The sequence below is a fragment of the Sebastes umbrosus genome, chromosome 13 (genome assembly GCF_015220745.1).
Source record: "Sebastes umbrosus isolate fSebUmb1 chromosome 13, fSebUmb1.pri, whole genome shotgun sequence".
In the NCBI taxonomy this organism is placed as follows: Eukaryota; Metazoa; Chordata; class Actinopteri; order Perciformes; family Sebastidae; genus Sebastes; species Sebastes umbrosus.
In genome coordinates this window covers 6,790,961-6,815,456 of record NC_051281.1, presented here as the reverse complement: position 1 = coordinate 6,815,456, position 24,496 = coordinate 6,790,961, and the positions used below count along the sequence as shown (strand labels likewise).

Below are 24,496 nucleotides of genomic sequence, written 5' to 3'. Positions count from 1 at the left end.
CCCAGGAGACCGTTGTTCATATACCGTATGAAACCAAGTCAATGTTGACTTATTTTACCGTATTGTTGTTACGTAACTTCAACCTTGACTAACGCCAGTTACGTAACAAACGTACTTATTTTAACCCAAACCACGATCTTTTCCTAAACCTAATCAAGGAGTTTTGTTGCATAAGTAAACCTAAAAACTAACCTACTTTGGAAGTTTATTTTGAAAAGAGACTGGATGCATGTAAGGAGCGGAAACTGACGTGCTGTCCCTGACATGTCCAAAACTGACTCTAGAGGGGTACGAAGAGCATCATAGTTTGAAGCTTAGGGCCACTGACCAAGCGTCTGTATTTGACGAGTTGGAAGCGAGAATGTGTCGACATGTCATATCCTGTTTAATCTGTACAAAAACCAAAGTGTAAAATCAACACTGTGGTTTTATGGTGGGTTATGTGCAACTTACACAAACCAGATTCAACATGTTAATCAGAATCACTGTTCGTAGCTATACCTACGAAAAGTTAGGCACTGTAATTTGTGTGTAATTGATGTAATCATGAACTAGGAAGTATAAATATCGTCGAACACCGTGTAAGGAGTAGGTTGGGGCGGATGGGTGGGATAAGAAAAAAAATACAGAACTTTTGCCCAGTAGACCGGTGTTCATGTCGCGCGTGCAACCAGAAGTCAACATTGATGTATTTGTCACGTAACTTCCGAAGTTATTTTAAGCCAAACCACGATCTTTCTCAAAACCAAATTAAATAGTTTTCTTGCCTAATCCAAACCAAGTCGATCTTTTCCAAAGCCTAACTACGTAGCTGTCTTGCCTAAACCTAAGGAAGTTGTTTCCTGTGAAGACAGAAGTGTATTTTGAAAAGACTGTATGCATGTCATGAATGGAAATTGACACGTGTTGAAAAAAAAGGAGGAATAACTTTTTTGGAAGACATCATACGAGCAGCGAATACGCTAAACAGTTAACTTAAGAGGAGCTGGTAGGTGGATTGAGTTACCGCAGTTTCCACCTATTTACAGTCTTTATGCTATCACTGTCACCTGGTATTGATCGTCTAATCTAACAAACCAAAATGTCTAAATATTCTTTAAATAACTAGCAATAGCAGCCGCGGCAATACAGACACACAACATCCTCCAGCCTACAGACACTCAAACTGCATCAACGAAACATTTACGAAAGACAACGTCACAGTCCCGCTCACACAGGTGATTTCTTCAAAGAACAGAAGCACCACAGTGATGAAAACCGCCGACCCCGAAGCTCAGGGACACACACTCTTCTGGCATCTGCTGTTATTAAAACTCCATGGTGATAATATTCAGGCTAAATGTGAATCCGCCGCAGGCTCGTCATTACAAAATGAGATTTAGAGGGTGAATACAGGCCGACTGCTGTGAATATGAGGGTCTGCGTGTGTTTAAAAAGGCAGGTGATTAGTTTTCCTGACTAATCCCGGTATCCCATATTCATCATTACAGTCTTTAAATGTGTGACAGACTGAAGGTGAGAGAGAGGGGGAAACAGACTTTGCATGAGAGTTCTATACAAAGAAAGAGAAAATATCATTACAGTCTGCTTCATATCCAGCTGATCAAATGATATTTGTCGAGGTGACATTGTTAATTCGAGCGTGTGGATTCACTGAGCTCTTCGGATAACCTCCCCGAGCATCCGTCACCCAGCACTTCTACCGAATCCACAAATCAGAAGCTAGTTTTAGTCAGTTTTTTTGGTCTTCCTCTCTTTCTCCCTGATGGCAACTCTCTGCTCTAAATACATGAAATCAGAGACACAAGACGGAAGAGGGAAAACTTGACAGAAGTGGGAGAGAAGATGAAAGGGCATCAAGTGAGAGAAAACAGAGCGGAGGGGGGCGCTTTAGACACAAAGGAGATGAAGGAGGAGGGAGGGGAGAGAGAGGAGAGGGAGACTTTCAGGGTTTCATTTCTAAATGCGATAAAGGAATTTAAGAGAAAAGCTGCAGACTGAAAACTGATCGTTTCAGACAATCAATCTTAACTCAAAACACTTCATTCTGAGTAAATGGCTCCTTAAACTGTGTTTTATGACACTGCAATCATGTTGTAAAAGCTGGGATTTATTTCCATTGTCTGTACCTGGTGTAACTGATGATCATAAAATATATTTTTAGATTCAGTGTGACTTATACTTTCCAAGGAGATCATCATCTCTGATATCCATCATGATTAAACCTTAAATCTGCTCATAAATCAGAAAAAAATATGCTTAACTACCTGAGAATCATCGCATTTTAATTTTTTTTCTCAGTATTACAGTCATGCTGTGATAGTTGTCTGTACATCCATGGCTACAATGCAAACAAGAGCTCACAGCTAATTTTACATATACTTTTAATGGTGACAATTTCACAAAATGTAAACATAGACTAAAAAAGAACAAGCTCAAGTTGTAGCTCACAGCGTAGTTTACTGAATCCATAACAACATCACCCAAAGCATTATGGGAACTGAAGCTCCAAAACATAGAGCATGTTTATCTACCAAGTAGAAGTCAGATAAAGATGAATAAATGCATTATACAGTGGCTTTTTACAGCTTTTTCTCTGAAATTGATGCTATGAGAGCTGTGAGAGTGCACCAAAACAGCTTAACAATGAGCTGAAACTCACTATAAAGCTCCGTAAAGTATGTTTCACATCAAAATGGGAAACAAATCTGTATATAAATGTGATTTAGAAGAGATGGGTTGCATTTTGTGACTAAAAACAGATGTCCAAGAAACACTGGGCTGTTTGTGTCCCTTGTTCACAACGTTAAGTTTAATTTTCACTTTACAAATTTAGTAATTTTAAGCCAAACCATGTTTTTTTTTCCTAAACCTAACTACATGGTCTTGCTTCCTAAACCTAAGCAAGTGTTTTTGTTTGAATTGACAACATTAATCACGTGTTTACTGCGACTGTAAAGTGACGCTGAGGGCTCTGACCAAGCGTCAGTTGGGATGAGAACGTGTTGGTTATTCTGTTCAAGTTCGTCGTGTCTGTCAGGTGAGGTCTGAAGGGAAATCCAACGTTCAGCTCTGCCAGAGTTGCAGTGATTGTGGGTGAAGTGACGGATGTGGAAAGCAGTGATTCAGATGGAAGATCCCATCCTGAGGCAAAAAACTGTTTAACTCAAAACTACTGTGCAGCTCTGACGGCTCGTACCTGCTGTGATGCTGTCAGTGATTCAGTCTCTGTGTGTGCTCTGCACTGCACATACAGATGTTCGTATTACTATAACTGTGAGGACCTACTACATTTACAAAGGGTTTAATTCCCACTAGAGACCCGCCTCACCTTTATTGTTTCAGGTTAAATATTGTTCTCTTTCTGTCCAGCTGCCAAAATCCAGATGACAAACAACCCTTTTTTGTCTTTTGACGGACGCAAAAAAAACACAGAAAATTGAACCTGTTCTGAATCAGTATGTGATTGTCACAACATGAGGTCGTATTTATTTTTTAAACATGCGACAATTTCGGACGAAAAATACTGACTTGATGTGCGAGGGCCTTTAACAATGCAGCATACGTTGCCATGGTGATCTAGCCAGGTTAAAATAGAGCCACCTTCTTAACATTGAAAAGTCTTTAGGCTCAACATACCTCACTAACACACTAATCTCGCTCCGTGGTACACGGTGCCACGAAGCGATGCACATCATGCAAACTCTCCCACTGACAGAAAGACACACATACATTTGCAATGAAATCCACCTTCAAACATTCAGTTTGAAGAATGTTCTTCATCTTTCCATCCTGATGAAGAGGAGATCTGTTTCTGGGTCATGGAAAGGAGGGAAGGAAAGAAGAGGAAAGGAGCATTTAAACCTCCACACAAACATAAAAACTCTAGGGAGTTGAGCAACACGCACGCACGCACGTACGCACACACACACACACACACACACACACACACACACAATGGCCTTTTTTCCTCCAGTAACAGCACTCGATGCCAACCTTCAGCTCTGTGTTGTGTGTGCCAGGCTGTGTGATTATTAGACTGTGGGGGTTCAGATCTCAACAGCAGCTCTGAATGGATTAGAGCTTTAATTCCTGCTAAAATTGTGTTTACTCTCGGCTCTGAAAGACACTTGTCTTGAGTGTTTTAGTGACAGAGAGCCAGCGCTGCTCTCTGCTGCTGGCTGTTATTGTTTCTGTGCAAGTTAAGAGATGGAAACGTCTACTTCATCTTTTTTATATAAAATTCATCCAAGACTCTGCTTGTTTACCGTCCTCATATACGCACGACTGTAAATGCACAAACTGTACTGCCAGACATGACTGTCAATGTTTTTAAAATTCTTGCTTTCAACAATATCTGCCCGTCAACTACGGTATGATGAAGGTCAGGGGAAGATTAGTTATGGCAAATAATCTATGGTTAAAGGGAAAGTTTCATATTTGGGACCATTTGCTGTCTTAAGTCTGGTTTATGGTCTCCGTAGTGAAGCCGGCACGAGGAAAAGATGCGTCATCACAGCTTTCACGTTGTGCGCGAAGGCTCCACAAGTTGTCGTGGCGTTTGGTCGTGAATTTTTGTAACTACGCACTGTCTGGTAACACTTTCCTTTCCGGTAAGACTTGTTGACTTCTTGCATATCCACCAAATACTTTTTCGTTTCTACGCCCTCTGGTGTTTTGGAGCATACTGCAACGAACAGCGCGCTGAGCATAAACATCTCTCTGCATACTCGTAGTGCGCGCCATCTACGGAGGCCTATGCCACGTGCAGTTAGCTTGGAGTTAGATGTTCAGATTGATGCCACTCTCATGTCTGTACGATAAATATGAAGCAGTAGGTTAGTTTAGCTTAGCATAAAGACTGGAAACGGGGGGGAACAGCTAGCCTGGCTCTGTCCAAAGGTCAGCTAAATTAAGCTAAGCTAAATGTAGTGGAGAGAAAAAAACTAGTGTGCCATAAAGCGTGAAATGGAAAATACTAAATTGTACTTGAATCCAGTAAATGAGAAAATACTTTCCACCACTGGACTTCTATATACAATGAGATATTTTGTGTATGGTCCAGCCAGATTTCAATTTCAAATTAATATGAATCAAATGTGTTTCCAATCATTTTAATTAGGGAAAATATTAACCATCTGTGTGTGAGTCAGAACAGACAGATTATGTGTGTGTGTGTGTGTGTTCAAGGTCTGATCTAGTGCCACAGACGAATCGACGTCCATGTATCTGTGTGTGTGTGTGTCAGTTGGTTTCCCTCCAGTTTCTGGATGAGCCACTGTAACACTCCCACTGGGAAACACCGAGCCGTCTGCCTGCCTGCACACACACACACACACACACACACACACACACACACACGTTTGGGCTGCTGCTTCTAACACATTTATATATCAACACACACGCTGCAATGTGTGTTTTGTTATTGCTATTTCGTAGCTGCTGCATGCAGCTCTATTTGTTGACAGCGGTGGAAGAAGTACTCAGATCATTTACTCAGGTAAAAGTAGAAATACCACAATCTGAAACTCATTGTGCAGAATGGCTCCTTTCACAGTGTTATATCATTATAAAATATTATATTATTCTGTTTTTATCACTTACAAATACATGTAAAAGTATTTTAATGTTGTAGTTCATCAATGTGGAGACATATTAGATACGTTGTTTACTACATAGAATAGTAGTATTATACTGCTTCATAGCATATAAGCATATATTTTTTTTGTGTAAAAAGTAACTATAAGTAATTAAATAAATGTAGAGAAGTAGAAAGTACAATATTAGAAGTGTAAAGGAGCAGAAAATGGAAATACTTGTAAAGCACTACTACTACACTGTTTGTTGCAACTGTACCTCAAATAACAGAGTAATCACAGACATCCATGGAGCCGTTCTCTCATAGCTCTGTATAAGAAAAGGAAAACAGGTTGGTGTAACGTTTCCAGTCTCTTGTGTTTGTCCCACAGCACAGTTAGTATTTTTCTTCTCTTGTGATCACTTGTTCAAATGAACTCAGGTTAAATCTTCAGCAGGAGGTAAAAATAAGAAATAAGACGCAGATGTCTTCCTTCAGACTTCACTGAGCGGAAAAGTGAAAACAAGCCTCGCAGGAAATGGTTTGTAATGAATGTGGTTTGTGTCAAAAGACGTTTCCACTCCAGTGAATCAATATTTGTCGTGTTCGTGCTCAACAAGCAACGCTGGAAATTCATAACAGTGTTTACACTTTGTTGTTTATGCTGTAGAAGCAGATGGAGCCTCACATTCATACAGTTTCACACATGACTTACAGACTCAGTTTATTACGGTTGGTCACTGGGAGAGCTCCCATCTTTCCTGCTTTCTGCATCTTTAACGCTCTACTTTCTTCTCTCTTTATGTATCGGGGAAGGAACGTAACAATGCAACCTCTCTTCTTTCCCAATATTATTTCAGATAAATTATATAAACTAAAAGTGTTGAATGATACTGAGCACCGATCCCACTGCTTTTTCATCGGTCTGTCCACAACTTTGTTCCAGACTGAAATATGTCAACAACTATTGGATGGAGCATGTTAGCATGCTGATGCTATAAGATGAGATAGCTCTTAATTGATCTGTTATGCAGCAGTTGCAGTACAAAGTAAGAAATAATGCAAATATAAAATATCAATAACGGTGCAAAAAAACAATACAAAATATATACAGAAATGTACGCAATGACAAAAATATGAACAAGGTTAACGGTAAGGATTATGAGTTGTTCATGTCTCAAGTTGCTTCTTGGTAAGTCGCATATAGATATGTATGAGACATGATATATAGATATGTTTTATGTCTATTAAAATGACTTAAATACAAAACGAAAACGCAAGAAATTACTACGTTTCAAATGGGACACGAACAGCGGTCTCCAGAGGAAGACGCCAGCAGACACTAGCAGTGGACTTTCTCGCTTGTTATACCCCTTATTATTCAATAATGTTTTTATTTAATGTACATATCTTATTGTACCTATTGTACGTATTGTACATATTACGCACAACGTAATTTATTCAACGTTCATTCACGGTCGCTCGATATACTATGTCACCTGCTCTGTGCGTTTTTCGTTGTACTACGTCACTGGCTGCGGCCATCCGCAGAGACAGGTATTTCTGATACGAAACAGACAAACATAATCCGCGACAAAATATGTTTCCTTCCAAACGTAATTGGGAATGCAGTTTAGTTGTATGGGAATGTGTTTTTAGGAGACATGGCTGACCAACATCATGTACAAAAAGATCTGAAGAGCAAATATTTCAGCATGGTGTGTACTTTTACAACAGCCCTTAAGTCGAGCTGGAGTAAATAAACACATACACACACAATGTATTTATCATGTTGTATAGTGTTAAATAACTGGATGATTCATGTGTTACACTCTTTAGCAATGCCGCCATCACTGCAGCACCCAGCACGAACTAAACACACATTTTTCTGTATTACATAAAAAACAATGAAGAATTCATGTTATGATATCAATACTGTTTTTTGTAGTTTAACTGGAAGATAAAATGTTTTAGTAAGCTTTTTTTCTGCATGGATTTCTCCAGTTGCTGCTGTCGCCTTGAACTATGTGAAAAGTTAATAAAGTGCAGCAGGGAAATGAAGTGAGACAATGTGTGTGTGTGTGTGTGTGTGTGTGTGTGTGTGTGTGTGTAGCAGGGTGTTTGGTGCAGAGTAACACATTTTTGAAGAAACACATGAACATTTCAGTGTGGATTATATAATTTTGGAGAAGTTCATACACACACACACACACACACACACACATTACCAGCATGCATTGATGCGTGCCAGTGTGTGCATGTACACCCCCTCTCCTGCTCTGTGCAACAATGTGTAAGTCCTGATGTTACGTCCAATCAGATCAGAGCGTAACCACGACTCACTGCAGGAACAGGCTTGACTTAACGCCAGCCATCACACTCCCACGAGGCAACATCAGCGCTCCTTTCTCCTCCTCCTCCTCCTCACGACGAACCCGAGGAGGAAACCAAGGCGACGTTTATGTGTGTGAATAAAAATAAAAAATTAACCCTGAGATAATCTCATTGGGCTCGTGGGAGGCACAGCGTATCGGGGCACTGAGGCCGGCTGTGACGCCGCCTGAGGCCGCCCCGCTGCCCGCCACGCTGACATCACATTATTAAACTCTTCCTCCTGTCGACTCTGTGGAGATTCAGCTCAGCTGCATTTTTTTTTAGCTTTAGCCTCGAGTTATTTACATATAGATGTTAAAAACGTACAAAGAATCAGCCGTGAAACTGTGTGGGAGAGTCGAACAAAATGCTCACAGCGAGAGTTAAATCTCAGCTCTTTAAAGAGAGAAGGAAATTAGACCTGAACTACTCTGCTAAAATATAAAAATATCAAAACTAAACTACTTACAAACCTTCCTACTGAAGCCAGAAACAGAGAGAACATTACTCTGGAACAAACTGAGAGCTATATCAGGAACATACTGCTGTTTTGGCCCATTATCTTCAAACTGTCCTCTTTACTGCGGAGAGTTTCACAAAGAAACCTTCAGGTTTTAGATTGATGTCCTACCTTCCAGGCAGCCACGAGTTTACTTCATTTCAGTGCACAGAAAACTTGTTTTCTTCATTTATATCATCGTGTCACTTATATAAAGTTGTGATCAGGAAGAGTTTTAAATAATGTTAAAAGTTCTGCATTCACAAATGGACTTAAAGTAAAAGTAAGCAGAAGAGTATTAGCATTGAAATATACTTAAAGCAATAAAAGTAAAAGCACACATTATGCAAAATGGATCATGTCCAAATTATATTATATTATTAGATTATAGTGCTAATGATGCACCAACTTTTACACCTCAGCCAAGCGTAAAAACGTTTTAATGATTTGCTTTTCTGTTTTTGAATTGCCAGCATTTCTATTCAGTTTTTTGTATTGCCAAATTAACAATAGCATAAAAGAAGGAGGACTGAAATGCACTTATTGTCAAAACTGTTATTTTGGTAGCGAATACAAATGCTTTTTTTGTCTTAACAAATTATGCACGTCACTTCGGCGTCACATCTTCAGGTTTGCTCTTGAAGGTGCCACAATGAGAAGACCAACAAATTAAGCTATATTAAGAATATAAGATATATAAATCAGTTATCAAAACAAAAAACATCAAAACACACAAATATTGCCTGGTAGTTTGAGTGATCTTTTGGTCGTTTGTGTGTGTTTTCACTGTGTTTTTGTACTATGTCAACTATTATTTCCTCATGTATTTTTAAATGTCTTAACTCAGTTGAGCAGAGATGGTGTAACCACTGTAAAATACATACAAGTAAGGAAAAACAAAGAACAATATTCTTGATATGTGACTGTATTAGAATTGTGTTTTTAAGATGACTGAGTTGCACACACTGAGGCGCTACAACTAAAACTAACCCTTAATATTTTTCTCTACTGATTCTCTCCATACACTGATCACAAATATCCGTGCATGCATGGATTAAGTGAATATATGGCAGAGGCTTATATCTCAGCTGAATGCTAAACAGGCCGATGTTGCATCACCAAAACAAACTGTAAATGTCTCTGAGTCATTTCTTCTTGTAGCCTCTGAAGGCTGAAAACAACACAGAACCTTTCCTGTCAGAGACGAAGCAGAAGTGGTGACACTAGCAAAGCAACAGGGTGGGAATGAAAGTAAATATAGAGAGCAATAATGAAAATGTGGAGGAGGATATGCCACAAACAAAAAGAATCAACTCGTCCCTCGTACATGACAAAATACAGAAGCATGAAATCATAACAAGGGATGGAAGGTCGCAATGTTTACAACAGCTTACGAGTGTTCATGTCATCAGACAACGAGTCCGAATGGGTCTGGCCCAGAGCTGGTCCGAAACCGCGTCCACATCTAATTAACTGACAATGACTTCAACTAGACTATGTTGTTTTCAGATCAGTGGAAATTCAGTCTACCTGGTCTGCTGCCCAGGAAATGGAACACAGCCTTTGACTACGCATGATGTGCATATGCTACGTATAGATGCAGAAGATGTGCTAATTATTGTGCTGGCGTCACCTATTATGTTTCCATTGGGCCCGCTTACGAAAATCTCATTTTACTACATTTCAACAAACTATGGCAGATTTCACACTTAAAAATCAGAGGATCACCCAAGTTATTACAATTCATCCTGAGGGAAACATTAATGTCTGAACCACATTTCATCACAATCCGTATAATAGTTGTTTATATATTTAAGATGAGATAGAACTTTATTTCTCCCGAGGGATATTACTGTGCAGCAGTTGCAGTACAAAGTAGGAAAGACTGCAAATAAAATATAAAATATAAATCAGTTGCAAATTCAAAATAAAAACAGGTTAAAGATCGGATCATCATAAAAATATACAAACATGTATAAATTACAGTCTGGACCTGATAATCATCTGTTTAGTTAAAGTAACTATTATTCAACCACCTCATTATTATGTTGTTTTTGTGTTATTGTGACCCCATGCTTGTTTTCCAGTAGATGATTTCATCTGCACAGAAGAGCTGAACAACAACAGTAAAACAGTGAAAGTTATCTCCACATCTCAGATAAATTGCAGAACTGCATTCATTTATCGGGAAGAGAATGTAAATGATGAGCGAATCCCAGCTATCGTGCTTTGGATCTGGATGAGGAAGGAAGGCTAAATTAGCTTTCTGCAGCTCCGGCAGGACTCGGCCATTAACACACAGCGCGGAATGACAGAGCTAATGAAGTGGAGGCAACAGGAAGCAAACGCAGACCTCTGGGCTGCCGAGAAGCTGCAGGCATTAGGCGAGGCTGACAACTCGCTCCAAATGAATTAGTGCCTTTGTTTTTGGTCAATAAAGTTTGGAGAAAACACAATGAGTGTGGAAGGATTATTTGTGAAAAACAGGAGGTGCAGGGGAGTTGGTCAAGCTCTCCCTTCCCCCACTTCACTAACCTCGTCCTCCACACATCCACCCACCTGCTCCACCTGCCCCTCTTTGACTGTGAACAATGTGAAGAGCTGCTATTGAACTTATTCACACCATTATTTCTCTGAAGTACTTTAATTGGACTTATTGTAACGGTCGTATCGACAGACTTCAGTGGGTTTATTATAATCCCACTGCTGGACTGTGTATTAAAGTCAATTCTTACAATATTCATTTGTTGTAATCAGCTCCTATTGCCGCCCCAGTTATCAGAGGAGGAAGGATCGCTCTTTAAAGTGCCTCTCCCAAAGTTTCTTCTTGTTTAGTTAGAAATCTTAAGAACCGACGTACAGATATTGGACTATACAAATAACCCCAACTAGTTTCTTCCAACCTGATAAATTGCTTGCTTCTTTAAATTGGGTTCTACCAGTTACAAGCAGCTTTAAGGGCTTGAAAACAAACCTCACGACTCGAATATTGTGTTCCTGCAAAGATGCATGTAGACCATAGACCAGTGGTTTCCAACTTTTTTTATTTCTATCATTGAGTAAACTGACATAGGGGACATATTTTAAGGATATTTCATATTATATTCAATGCATAACAATAAAAGTACAGACCGAAGATATTTTTAGGTAACCAAAATGTTAACTTTTAATTAACTGTTATGAACTGAAACACACTATGAAAGGGTTAACGTTGTCACACGAAAACTCAGACAACTCCCAGACTGGACAACGCGTTGGTAGTGACCTGTCAATCACAAGGTAGCCACGCCCTAAAGCACCCCCTGCTTTATGGTCTATTTGACTCTAAATGGGACCATAATTTACTAAATGAACATCATGCTGTATTGAAGAAGACTTGAAACTAGCGATTGAGACCATAAACTCATGTTTACAATGTTTACTGAGGTAATAAATCAAGTGAGAAGTAGGCTCATTTTCTCATAGACTTCTATACAATCAGACTTCTTTTTGCAACCAGAGGAGTCGCCCCCTGCTGGCTATTAGAAAGAATGAAGGCATTTCAGCATTGGCTTCACCGGAGGTTGTCCACTGATGTAAACATATATGGAGACCTATGTGGAGAAAGGTGTTATGGGTAACCATAAGGCCACCACATCCTGACAACACGCGCCTCATATTAGCCACTGCATTCATACTGAAACTGACTTACATTCCATTTATTATTATTACTTATTCTAAAGTTCAGTTTATTATCGCTAGTTTTGTATTCATCATAACAAACTGGGGGTTCATCCATTTTGAAGATAATGCCAGTACTTTGGGTAGTTCAATTAGTTCAGTTGAGCACTTTGTATTTGTCTCTGTAATCCAACCAAAGAAAAGTGACATTACATTTTTCAAGGTGACATTTCTTCATCACCCTTCATCCTGTAGATTTGACACTTGCATCACTCTCCTGAACAAAGCGCTGATCGTCTTTTATCTCATAAAATCAGGATAACTCAGTTATGTCAGCCTGTAAATCATTAACAACACTGACGTCTAGCTGTAATGTTCCTGCCATCCATTCATTCACTAGATAATATCTGAGGGCTGGGCACAAAGCCACCTGGATAAAAATGAACTTTTCCACCATTTCTCATCTTAATTAGCTTAGTGTGAAAGCATGTCGACTAACAACGAGAAAAACAAATCGATTAGATCAGGAAAATGGAGACGTTTTTGAATAATTCAACTTGAATCAAACAATAACTGATGGTTTGTTGTTGCAGCCTGCTAACTGAAACGCTATCAGCTGAAACTGAAATGTATTTTCATACTGTTCTTTATTTACCTCCATCTTTGTGTTAATAATGGCCGTACAGAGCTAATGTGCACTCTGCTCATCCCCCCCCCCCCCCCCCCACCACCACCTCCATCGTCTGCAGCCCCATCATTACATTTCCTGCTAATCATGGCTCCATTGACCTGAACAGCTGGATACCAGCCAGGCAGCCAGAAGCCAACTATCAGGACCTGATTGTTCCCTCACCTCCATAAAAATTATATGGAGTCATAAATGTCGCTTTTGTCTTGAACAGGGGGAAATTGCATCTCCTGAGCAGCTGACTGCCCTCCTACTCTCATAGTTAGCAGCTTTGTTCTCTCTCTGCTTTATTCTCCATCACAGTTTTTAACCATGGCCTCTCCATACAGAGAGTTCACTTTATCCAAAGCATTTCTGAATAACGTTTGTCCATCTGCAAAGAGGACAGTTACAATAAGCAAGGTCGTACGCGTCAGAGAGGGTATGTTTCATCCTTGACTATGAAACACAAACTGTTATTTCCAGAGCCGTGGTTTGGTGGATTCACAATGTGTGCTCAGTGAGATGTGTAGCACAGTACATTACTACTGCTGTACCACCTCAACCTTCTAATCAAATCACAGCCCCAAACTTCCTCTCAGCTCACCGGCCTCTATAGGCAACTTACTAAAACATGTGTAGCCCTACCTGTGTGTTTGTCCTCTTCCTAAACACATATATTCTTTAATCAAATCCTTTCACTTATTTCTGTTCAATTAAATTTAATTTTCAAGTAACTGAGCTACTCCACAATCTTCCCCTGGCAACAGCAGAAGTAGCCAAGTACACCTATTACTGCTGTATACTGTAAGCTTCTGTGTGCAACCCTTCATGTCTCCTACAAAATTACGTTCCCTTACAACTAAACTGCATTTTCAATTACGTTTCGTGGGAAACACATTTTACGGTTGCAGTTTTAAACACGTGGTTAACGTTGTAAATTGAAGCAAAACAAAACAAAAATGCAACAAAACTACTTGGTTAGGTTTAGTATAACATCATGGTTTGGCTTAAAATGAGTGTGTTTGTTACATGAACGTTGAGTTTTGGTTTCACACGGGACATTAGAAACATATTTGTGACACGTCAAAAACAAACCTAATCCATGACAAAATGTCTTTCCCTTGAAATGTAATTCACAATGCAGTCTCGTTGTGTGGAAACGTTATTTTCAGGACACTGGAAACGACGAGAGGCGGTTTCAGGAATATCAGGTAACATGACCAAAGCTTCAGTCTGAAAGTTAAACTAATATACAAACGTGACACATTAAGAAACTAGCAAACTAACTCTAAAAGACACACTATAAACCCACTTGAAGAAACTCAATGACCTACAAACATTAAGGCTACAAATAGCCCATAATGCAACACTGTCTGTAGGGGCTGTTGTCTCACCGGTACGCTCTCTATTCAGAAAGAAAATCTGATGTTGTTAATATGCAATTCTCTCTTCCTCAAACAGAGCAAACTTTTTCGACAACTTACAGATCATAACACTTTACTTTTGATGTTATAACACGGCTTAAACAGCCATAAACATACAGTAGCACCTCATGTTTCGATATCAAGCATGAAAACTCCTGTGCATTGTTGTGAACTTTGAGTAGATTTAAGGCAAATAGCAGAGCTTAAACATAACACAGATCACACAACACAAGCAGACAAACAAGTCTTTGGTTTCAACATGTAAATAACTGGCATATGTCTCTGTGTGTGTTCTTACCCACTGAAATCGTCCACACTGCCATGATCTTGATGCGGGCCTTGGTGTGGGAGTTGAAGCGGCTGTGGTGGATCGGGTTTCGTATGCCGATGTACCGATCCAGAGAGATGGCGCAGAGGTGCATGATGGACGCCGTGGAGAACAGGACGTCCAGGTAGATCCAGATGGGACAAAGGTCGGAGGGCAGCGGCCACCCATAATCTGCAGGGGTAAGGAGGGGACGAGTGGATGGATGGAAAGATGAAGAGGAAGAGAGAAGAAGTTGTTAGTGTCCTGGTTCTGATCTAATCTGTTGAATTAATCGATACCTCTATTCCATTTCCCACAAAACATTTTAACAGCCCTTTCATGAGGGGGCAAAAAAGGTCGACAGTGGAATTCAAATTAAATATCTCATAAAGGTTTTTATACTTAGCTGAGGTGGAAAAGTTGGTGAATCCATAAAAACAAAATGTGACAAAGTGCAATCTGTGTGGAGCGATGAGGAGACTGTAACCTTCCTCACATTAATACATGAAATGTCATATTTCTATCACGGTTTCATCATGGTTTTCCATCGTTTGAGCTTTGACTGGAGCTCTTTTAATGACCTCATCTCAGGGTGTCCTCTTCTGCAATGGTTTAATGGCACTGACTGGAGAATTAGCTCCACCAGCTGTTTATCTCCATTAACCAATGAACTCATATTCACACAACAGTAGTGGATAGAAATAAGCATTTATTTGCATTTTCTTTTGAAGATGATCTGAAAATTCAGTCAACATTTGCACTACATCTTTTACTGATTTAACGACTATAGTATTATCTCGGTAATTCTGAGAAAAGTTTTCATGGAAAAAAAAATCTGCTCTGTTTTTCTGAATTAACGAGAGACCTCAAAATCTTGCAAGAAGCTTTTATTATGGAAGCAAATGTCCGGCCTGGTTAGTTTAATCCAGCACTGAGGAACCCAATAACGACGTGAGTGTAACTGAGGTGCAATTGCCTGACTCTTAAGTGAACACGTAGCCAGCCTGAATGCATTTCAGATGCATCATTATATCCATTATATATATATATATACATATCAGTTCAACTGATCCTGAAGAAACACCGCAATGTCCAGCAGACCAGAATGAGCTTCACATCTTGTCCTGAGGTGCCTGCGCAAAGTCGGCAAACTAATAATACCATATTACTTAAAGACTCGAGTCTCCCAATGTCTCAAACCCAAACCAAAATAAAACTGGATTTAAACTAAAGAGGCGGGACATGTTTGCTTCCATGAAATCTGTCTCTAAAGCTTCTCGCAGGATTTTTAGGTATCTCGCTAATTCAGAAAAAAAGAGCATTTTTTTTTAACAATGAAAACTTTTCTCAGAATTATAATAATATTGTTGATTCAGAAAAACAGGGCACATATTTATTTTTCTCAGGTGAATGCATACAGCTTCTGTACAAACCTCCACAAATATGTTTAAATTATTACAATTATTAAAAGGAAACACATTTGTGAAGCTGGAACCATGAAATGTTTCTACATGAAAAATGACTTAAATTATCAAAATAGTTGCCAATTAATTTTCTGTTAATCGACAAATTGACTAATCATTTCAGCTTCATATTTTTGTTTGCAAAAAATCTTTATCTGTAAACAAACTAATAGCTTTCAGGTAAATATAGTGGAGTAGAAGTAGAAAGTATAGCATGAAAAGAATAAACTAAAAGTACTTGGTCACCCTCCACCACTGGAAAGGTTATAGTGTGAACACAAAACGGACCAGAACTAAAAGCCAGTCTGAAAAAGTAAGCAGCTACTTAATTCCTGTGTTTCATACGAATGGACAGTAATGGTGCGCTGGAGCGCATTAGTTTTTGTTCCAGACTGTATTTGTTTTAATGCAACTGTCTGTAATAAAAAAGAATTAGCGGAAGCGTAGTGATGCTTTTCATGGACTCGTTGCCCGTCCGTGGCCTCTGAAAAGCTAATTACACAGTGACCACATAGTGATAAATGGGAATGAGTCATACAGATGGAACATGGCCGACGGCTTCAGAACCTGAGAACATGCTCCAGATACATGCACACTGTCTGAGCAGCAGGTGCGAAGACTGGAACCACGCATGCACACACGTTACCTTCACACACACACACCAGCACATCTCCCTCATGGCCGCCTACAGCAGCCGTCTCTATATATAGGCCTGTAAATTGGTCTTGAAACCACTCAGCTGCAGATGGAAATGACTTTATACAATATGTTGAATATTAACGTGAATGGAGGCAGATTCTATACATCAAGAGGAAGCAGGTTTATTTGTAGAAGCCATTTCACACAAGGCAGTTCAAAGGCGCATAGCATAAAACCGGAGGAGAATGAGATCATAAGAAACAGATAAAGAAAAGAAAAAAAATCTTTATTAAAAGAAAATGGATTCAACAAGTCTAAAAATATACAGCCACACTGGCAGCTCCATTAGGATGTGATACTCACCACACGGCAGAAAAATAAATGTTGGATCGATGGATATATTAAAAATGGAGAGACTTTATCACCAGAGGGGTGAAAAAGTAAACTTTCAACCAGAAGAGAGCTGTTCAAGACCGGTGTTTTGATTTGTAAGCTATGTTAGTGATGTTTGTGACATGTTTTCCGTACTTATGTTACATTGTTTCAGTGTATAATTTACTTAGTTTACCTATTTAATTTTTAGTCCAACCATGATGTTTTTCCTAATTCTAACCAAGTGGTTTTGTTGCCTAAACCTAACTGCGGACGTTTGCATAGTTTTGTTGCGTGGCGTACAAATGACATGCAAAAATCCTAAAATGTGTCCTCATGACACGCTGAATGTCCGTGTAATGTCGTACTATTTATACGCTTTCCCGTGAGATTGGGTTGTCACACACTATGTTGCAGAGCCTCCGCACCGCTGTTGACCTCCACTGCTACAGGTGCATCTCCAGTAAATTGTCTCCCTGTATGATTTTTGAATGCTGCTAACAAAATGTTGGAGTCAAGAAAGAGGACCTGGCAAACTTTTCCTACATCACCTCATCTACATTTTCTTGTCTTGAGGAATAATAGCACCATCCATCCCTTCATCGATTTTCTGACGCTTATCCGGGGCCGGGTCAGGGTGGCAGCAGGCTTAAGTATAGTCCAGACATCCCTCTTCACAGCAACCTTTTCCAGCTTCTCCTGGGAGATCCTGAGGCGTTCCCAGTCCAGATGAGATATATAATCTCTTGAGCGTGTTCTTGGTCTGTCCCGGAGTCTCCTACCAGTTGGACGTGCCCAGAAAACCTCCAAAGGAATGCATCCCGGAGGATCCTAATCACATGTTGAACCATCTCAACTGGCTCCTGTCGACACTAAGGAGCAGCGGCTCCCGGATGTCTGAGCTCCTCACCCTACTATCTCTAAGGCTGAGCCCAGCCACCCTGAGGAGGAAACTCATTTCGACCACTTCTATCTGCGATCACATTCTTTCGGTCACTAAAGCTCATTGGCTTTGGGAATAATAAACCCATTTTTATTTTAATACATATTATTAAATGTATATGTGTTGTGACTTAAATTTTTGTCTCCACAGATGGAATATAACATAACATAGCTGCATGGTAGCTAAAGCATCAGAGCGCTATAACACAGAGTGTAGACACACAGAAATGGCAGTGAATCAGAACACATTAGTGAATTCAAACTCAGTCCGAGCAGGCGAATGAAAAAAACCCCATCTGCAGTCGGGAGGTGTCACAGCCTCCCCAGGATCTACTCCCGAGGGTCTCGACACAAATAGACGTGGAGCTGAGGGGATTAGACCATCAGGGGCGTCTACATCGTGTTCAGGGTCAGGATGAAGCATTTACTCCTCCTCCTCCTCCTGATGCTCTGTCGTTCCCTCCATGCAACAGGTGAGAGACAACCTGATCAAGGCTTTTATTATTTGGGAGGAGATGACTCATCCATGTCGTTCGATGTCACCATGGTCACCGCCATACTCTCGGCCTCCTCCTCCTCATCATCGCTCCTCTGATTTACTCTTTTTTGGCATCTTTTTATTTCAGCGTCCTCCGCCTCCTGCACTCACATCGTGTTTGTCCTCCGTCTCTCTCTGTCCGGCTCCTTCTCTTTCACCTTGTTTTCCATTTGCGAATCTCTGTCTCGCATTCAGAGCCATTCAGTCACTAACGGCCCTCCTCCATCTCTTTTTGTCCACGCTACTTCTCCTACACTGAAGTTTCTATTCAGTCTGTGTTTAGTGTTTTTGGAAAGTAAAAAAAAAAACTCTTTGCCTGATCGTCCTCTCTGTATTTCAGGAGGAGAGAAGTGGAGCAAATGCTGTTTCACAAACACGTACAAACTAACTAACTAACACATGTTGACCTGGTGGTGTTGCTCGATTGCACGTTTCATAGCAATCCATCTTAAATGTTGAGATGTTTCACGCTGCAACAAAGCGTTGCACAGAAATTGAAGTCACTATACAGTGCATTTAGAAAGTATCTGTTTTTTACACATTTTGTTGTGTTGCAGCTTTATGCTAGAAAAAATCTACACTCAATACCCCATCATGACAAAGGTAAGACTGGATTTTAGACATTGCAAATGCATTAAAAAGAAAAAAGTGTAATATCACATTAACAGAAGTATTCAGACCTTTTGCTACAACGCTTGAAATTGAGCTCAGGTGTCTCCCACTTCTCTTGATCATCTTTGAGATGTCTCTGCTCCTTGATTGGAGTCCACCTGTAGTCAATTCAACTCATTGGACATGAAAAGGAAAGGAACACACCTGTCTAAAGGTCTCACAGCTGAAAGATCAGAGGAAAAACTGAGCCGTGAGGTTGAAAGGAGCTGCCTGCAGGGCAGTGTCAGACTGTGAATACTCCTGTTGTAAAGGGACAGATGTCTTAACTTGCTATCAGAAGGCAAGAAGAACCTTTCACATTCTGCCTGTCTTCTCTCCCTACAGCCACATTCCCACTTCTCCAAATTACCATTCTTGTCCAACAGACTTTTCCACCTGCTCACCCGTTTCCATTTTCCCTCGTCAGCCCTGCATTTCCACTCGTTCCTTGTCAGATTGTTTCCATGTACTTCTCGCTTTGCTTTCTAGCTTTTGTAATCTGTTACCTGAAAAACTGGAATTTGTAACCTACCCGTTTTAAACCCTCTACCTGATCTTTTTGACTATTGATTTCCTGCCTACCCCTTTGGATTTCTTTGTTTTTCCAGTTTTGACCTTGCTTGCCTCATGATTCATGAAGCCTATATACAGTATATTTGGCAATAAATCATTGAACTATCTGCCTGCATTGTCTGTGTTTGAGTCCCATCCTGAGTCGTGACTAAAAAGTCAAACGATGGAAAACCATGTGGAAAACATGACATAACATTTCTGTTTTGTTTCATGTAATAATGTGAGGAAGGTTACAGTCTCCTCATCGCTCCACACAGATGTCATGTTTTCAGCTTTTCACTGATATTTGAGTCACATGCTATGTCATCATTTATTCACTAAGTCTGTTTCTGTTGCACTTTACACCAACTTTTTTGCGGCATTGTTTTGCAATATTTAGATTTTTTTATATGTGCATTAACAGGTTGATTGAAACACACTCAGTTTCCACAAATATGTCCAAAAATGGTTTCATCCTCTTTTGTCTAAAATTATGTAAAATTATACACAACAGCTGCAGCATCATCATATTTTCTTACACAAAAGGTAAAGTTAATTCAAATTTCCTTATGTGTGTCCACTATGATGGATTATTCATGTTAAGCAAGGTTAAAGCCTCTGCATGTAGATTTTCCAACTTGATCTCATGGTAACACATTTTAGCCTTTTCACGTGTCATTTGGTGCAGGAAGTCTGTGAATTGGTCGCTGTTATGTTTAGGCAACAAAACCACTTAGTTAAGTTTAGGAAAAACATCATGGTTGGGCTTAAAATAAGTACATAAAATATGTGCGTTAACAACGTAACATGTGAAAAATACGACACAAACATCACTAATGTAACTCAACAACACTTTGGGACATGAACACCAAGTCCGGTGTTTGTCTGACCCACCGTAAGCACCGTCTTTCTCACTTTTTATTCCACGTCACTAGCTGTGAATGTAACATATTCACACGGATGTGTTAACATTGGAGTTAGTACAGACTATATGGTGTGAAATGACACAACAAAAGCAAGAACGGCGTTGTTATTGCACGCAAAATGACTTTGAAATGGCCGTGTCATTCATACACCATTCGGTGCGACCGAGCTGAGATTTTCAAAAGATTAACTGAAATAATTGGCTGCACGGACGGGAGGAAATCAATTTAAAGTTAGTGGGCTAAAACATGCATTAACAGTTAAGTTTGGTGCTTTAAAATGGTTGACTGGTGTTTGTTGTTTCCACTCCAGCAGGGATGTTTCTCTGCGGTTGATCCTCTATTCGGAGTTCCCCGTTGAGACCCACAAAGAGAAAGGAGAATTCCTCCTGAGGGACTGATAAAGTATCATGCTATTACCGGCTCCACAACCTCTGATGGTGATGACCTGGAACCAGAGTGAATTATCCCTCACGGACAATTTCTCCGACCCACACACACAAACCCAAAAGATATCAGGAAAAAAAATAATAAAATCCCACAAGACCTGCTGAGATGTGACTTTTTGCCTTTTTGCCTGCTGCTCCTGCAGACAGAGCTGTCTTTATGAAACTGCCGCTGTGGTTTTAAACTCAACATGTTCTGGCATTGTCACCTCGGCCTTGTTCCTCTCAAAGAGCCGGGAGCCGACGTTTCTGCTTCCCCGGCTTGTAAAACCTCAACACAGGAAAGGCTGCGACTGTGACATTATTCCTCAGTACCTGACACCAATTAGACCCAGTCAGCTCGGCACCACCCCATTTTCTCCTTGCTCTAAGCAGTCTTTAGAAGCCGGCGTGTTACAGTAATACGTTTTATGGAGAGTGAATCATTTAAGTGATTACGATACAGACACCCCAGCAGATCACACGCTCTCATCAGGACACAGAAGTCTTGTAACTTTCAATTCTGCTTGAAATCAGAAACAATCTGCCAGGAATGTTTATTTTTTATATCCTGCGGTGTCTAATAATGTATGGTTAAAGTAATACAATTAACTTAACTATCAACTTTGTTTTTAAAGGCCTGCTTTCTTTGCTTCCACACATTTTGTTTGTGCACATTTACATTAAAATAAAATACCTTTCGTCACTTTGTAACCAACAATCGTGACAAACACAAGAGCTGAAGCGATCAACTGATTAATCAATTGACCAGTCGTAAGTCCCGCCCCCCTTAGTTACTGTCGTTGGGTCGGACAAGCTTGACAAAAAGAAACATGGTGACGCCGGTTCCGTTTAGCCGGGTGCCGCAGTGTGTATCAGATAGTTTCAGGCAATATAGCTTCAAGAAGCCGACAGCAAGGACTACAGTATCAGTAGAAGTACATATTCACGATGATGAACTTGACTTAGGTAACTTTTCCGGTTGGGATGCTAGACGTCGTGTATATTAAAATAAATAACACCAAAAGATAATTCAGGGCAACTTATAACCTTACAGAGATCAAACATGACGTTTTTCCATTCCTGGCGTACAAATGACACATAAAAAGCCTAAAATGTGTCCTCATGACATGCAGAAAGTCTGTGTAATGTCGTGCTATTTATACGGCTTCCCGTGAGATCAGGTTGGGCAGACTGTCGGACACTGCTGCAGTAACATGAAAGGTTTTCTAAAGGGACTCAGGTGCTTGGAAAGACTATTGCTTTTGTCCGCAGGGACTGCCAAAATCAACACAAAATTAAAGTTCCTCTTAGTAATTGTGACTATATACAATGTAATGTGTCCGTGAAGAATGTGACACCAATGTCATGGGATTTACATAGTCAATGCTCCAAGCTTGCTCAACTGTTATTGACGGGGCGGGACTCAAGAAGAGTCAATTGACATAAAATTAATCAGCAACAATTTTGAGAATCGTTTAAATCATTTTACAAGCAAAAATCCCCAAAGTTCACCACCTCCAGCCTTTCTCACATGTGAAGATTAACTTCTTTAATGTGACAGGAAATTTAATATCTTTAAGTTTTGGACTGTTGGTGGGACAAAAGAAGACATTTGAAGACGTCACATTGGAGGCTGTTCTTATACACCGTTCGTAACTATACCTATGAAAAGTAAATGCACTGTAATTTGTGTATAACTCACGGAATAATTTTGAATGTAATTGTGAACCGGGAAAACAACAAATGCCATGTAGGGAGGAGGTCGGGGTGGATGGGTCGGTCAAAAAACACCAGACTTTCTCCCAGGAGGCTGGTGTTTGTATCCCGTGTGAAACCAGAAACAAACTTGTCATGTTTCTGTACTTAAGTTACGTCACTTCCGATGTTATTTTTACCTTAACCACGATCGTTTCCTAAACCTAACTAAGTAGTTTTGTTGACTAAACCTAAACAAGTTGTTTCCTGTGAAGACGGAAGTTAATTTTGAAAAAAGACTGGAGCGGAAATTGCTGGACATTCGTCGGAAAATGCACAAAAAAATGAGGTATAACTTTTTGTAAGGTATCATATAAACCGTTGAATGAAGATACGGAGTAAAGATGATGGTATTTTCTAACTATTTTTAATGTTTTATAGACCAACGAGAAAATAATTGTCAGCTGTAAACACTTTTTATTCAACTATATAAATAATAAAGACGGGTTAGATTCTTGAATTTCTGAATATGTAGCTAAAATAGCTATTAGATGTATCAGAATTAGTATATGTGACTTAAAATATAGAACAAAACAAGCCGCTGTGAATAATCAGACTTGTTTTGTGAGTGACCCCACATAATTTAAAAACCACTGAATCTGAAAAAGCTGTGTTTTCGTTGTGTAACAGTGAAGGTGAACAACGGGTCAGGCTTTCAAGTCTTCTCTGGTTTTAGATGTGGTGAGTCCAGAGAGGGGAGCTGCAGGAGAACAGAGCGCAGAGCATCGATTGTCTGAGACATGAGGAGATTCGATCACTCGGGTCGTCTCTCAGGGAGGTGCATTCTGGGTGACTGACTGCTGCAGACTGTTAATCACAACGGAGGCTTTCATGTGACACAACCTACTGTAGTCTACATTTTAGCTGCCAGGTCTGCGGCAGGTTGGAGCCCCGAGGAACAACAACAACAAACAACAGTGGAAGACCTTTGTACTTTTAGCTCCCAGCTAAACAAAAACCTGTCTCTGTGTGTTTTCTGTTGTCACAGTTACAGTGAATTGTACCTGTAACATGTGCCAACTGTCGGTTAACATCTGATTCTTTTATACACCGCCAAAACGGCACTCATGCATTTTTAAACTCGTTGAACTCGTATTGCACTCTCAACCGAAACAAAACAAAGATGAGGGAGTCTGACTGTGAGCCAACAGTTTAATCTGTGTGACAATAAAAAGATTCAACAAGAAAGAAGATTTAAAGTGAAAATGAGGAAACCAAAAGATAAATGTTAAGAAGTTCAGTTTTTACTCTCCTTTTAGTGATAATTGGGCCATTATTCAATGTTACATGTAGAAGGAAATTGAAATGTAAATGTCAAACAGATCTTGTGAAAATTGATTCAAAGATGATCAACTAGAGATTGAAGAATCCTTTTGCTTTAATTTAAACATATTTAACTAATCAAAAGAAACACCATACTTGCAACTCATGCTTGAGCGTGCACACAGACTGTGGGACTCCCGGGGTCACAATTCTCCCGTATTTCTCCCGATTTATGGCAAATTTTCACACTTTTTTCCTTTTCGTTATCTCAACCTGTTTCTGGAACTGCACAGCGTGTACTACTTGTTCCACCCGGAAGACAATAGAGCTACACCGACTGTTGTTTCTCGGCTGAAGAGAGCAGACTATGCTCGTGACACAGTGCAGTTTGAGCTCCTGTTCAAGCTGCGCTCGCCACAGCGTGCAGCGCCCAAAATTGGCTTTGCTCGATGCAGTGAA

The 24,496-nt window shown here is 40.0% G+C and overlaps 1 protein-coding gene across 1 annotated transcript in view; it reads right to left on the bottom strand.

The window, feature by feature from the left end:
* htr2aa (5-hydroxytryptamine (serotonin) receptor 2A, genome duplicate a) overlaps positions 1 to 24,496 on the bottom strand; it is a 56,770-nt gene that overhangs the window by 10,377 nt on the left and 21,897 nt on the right. Inside the window, exon 2 of the mRNA XM_037789512.1 lies at positions 14,503 to 14,703. Within this exon, the coding sequence (XP_037645440.1) occupies positions 14,503 to 14,703 (201 nt within the window). The remainder of the gene's footprint in view (positions 1 to 14,502; positions 14,704 to 24,496) is intronic.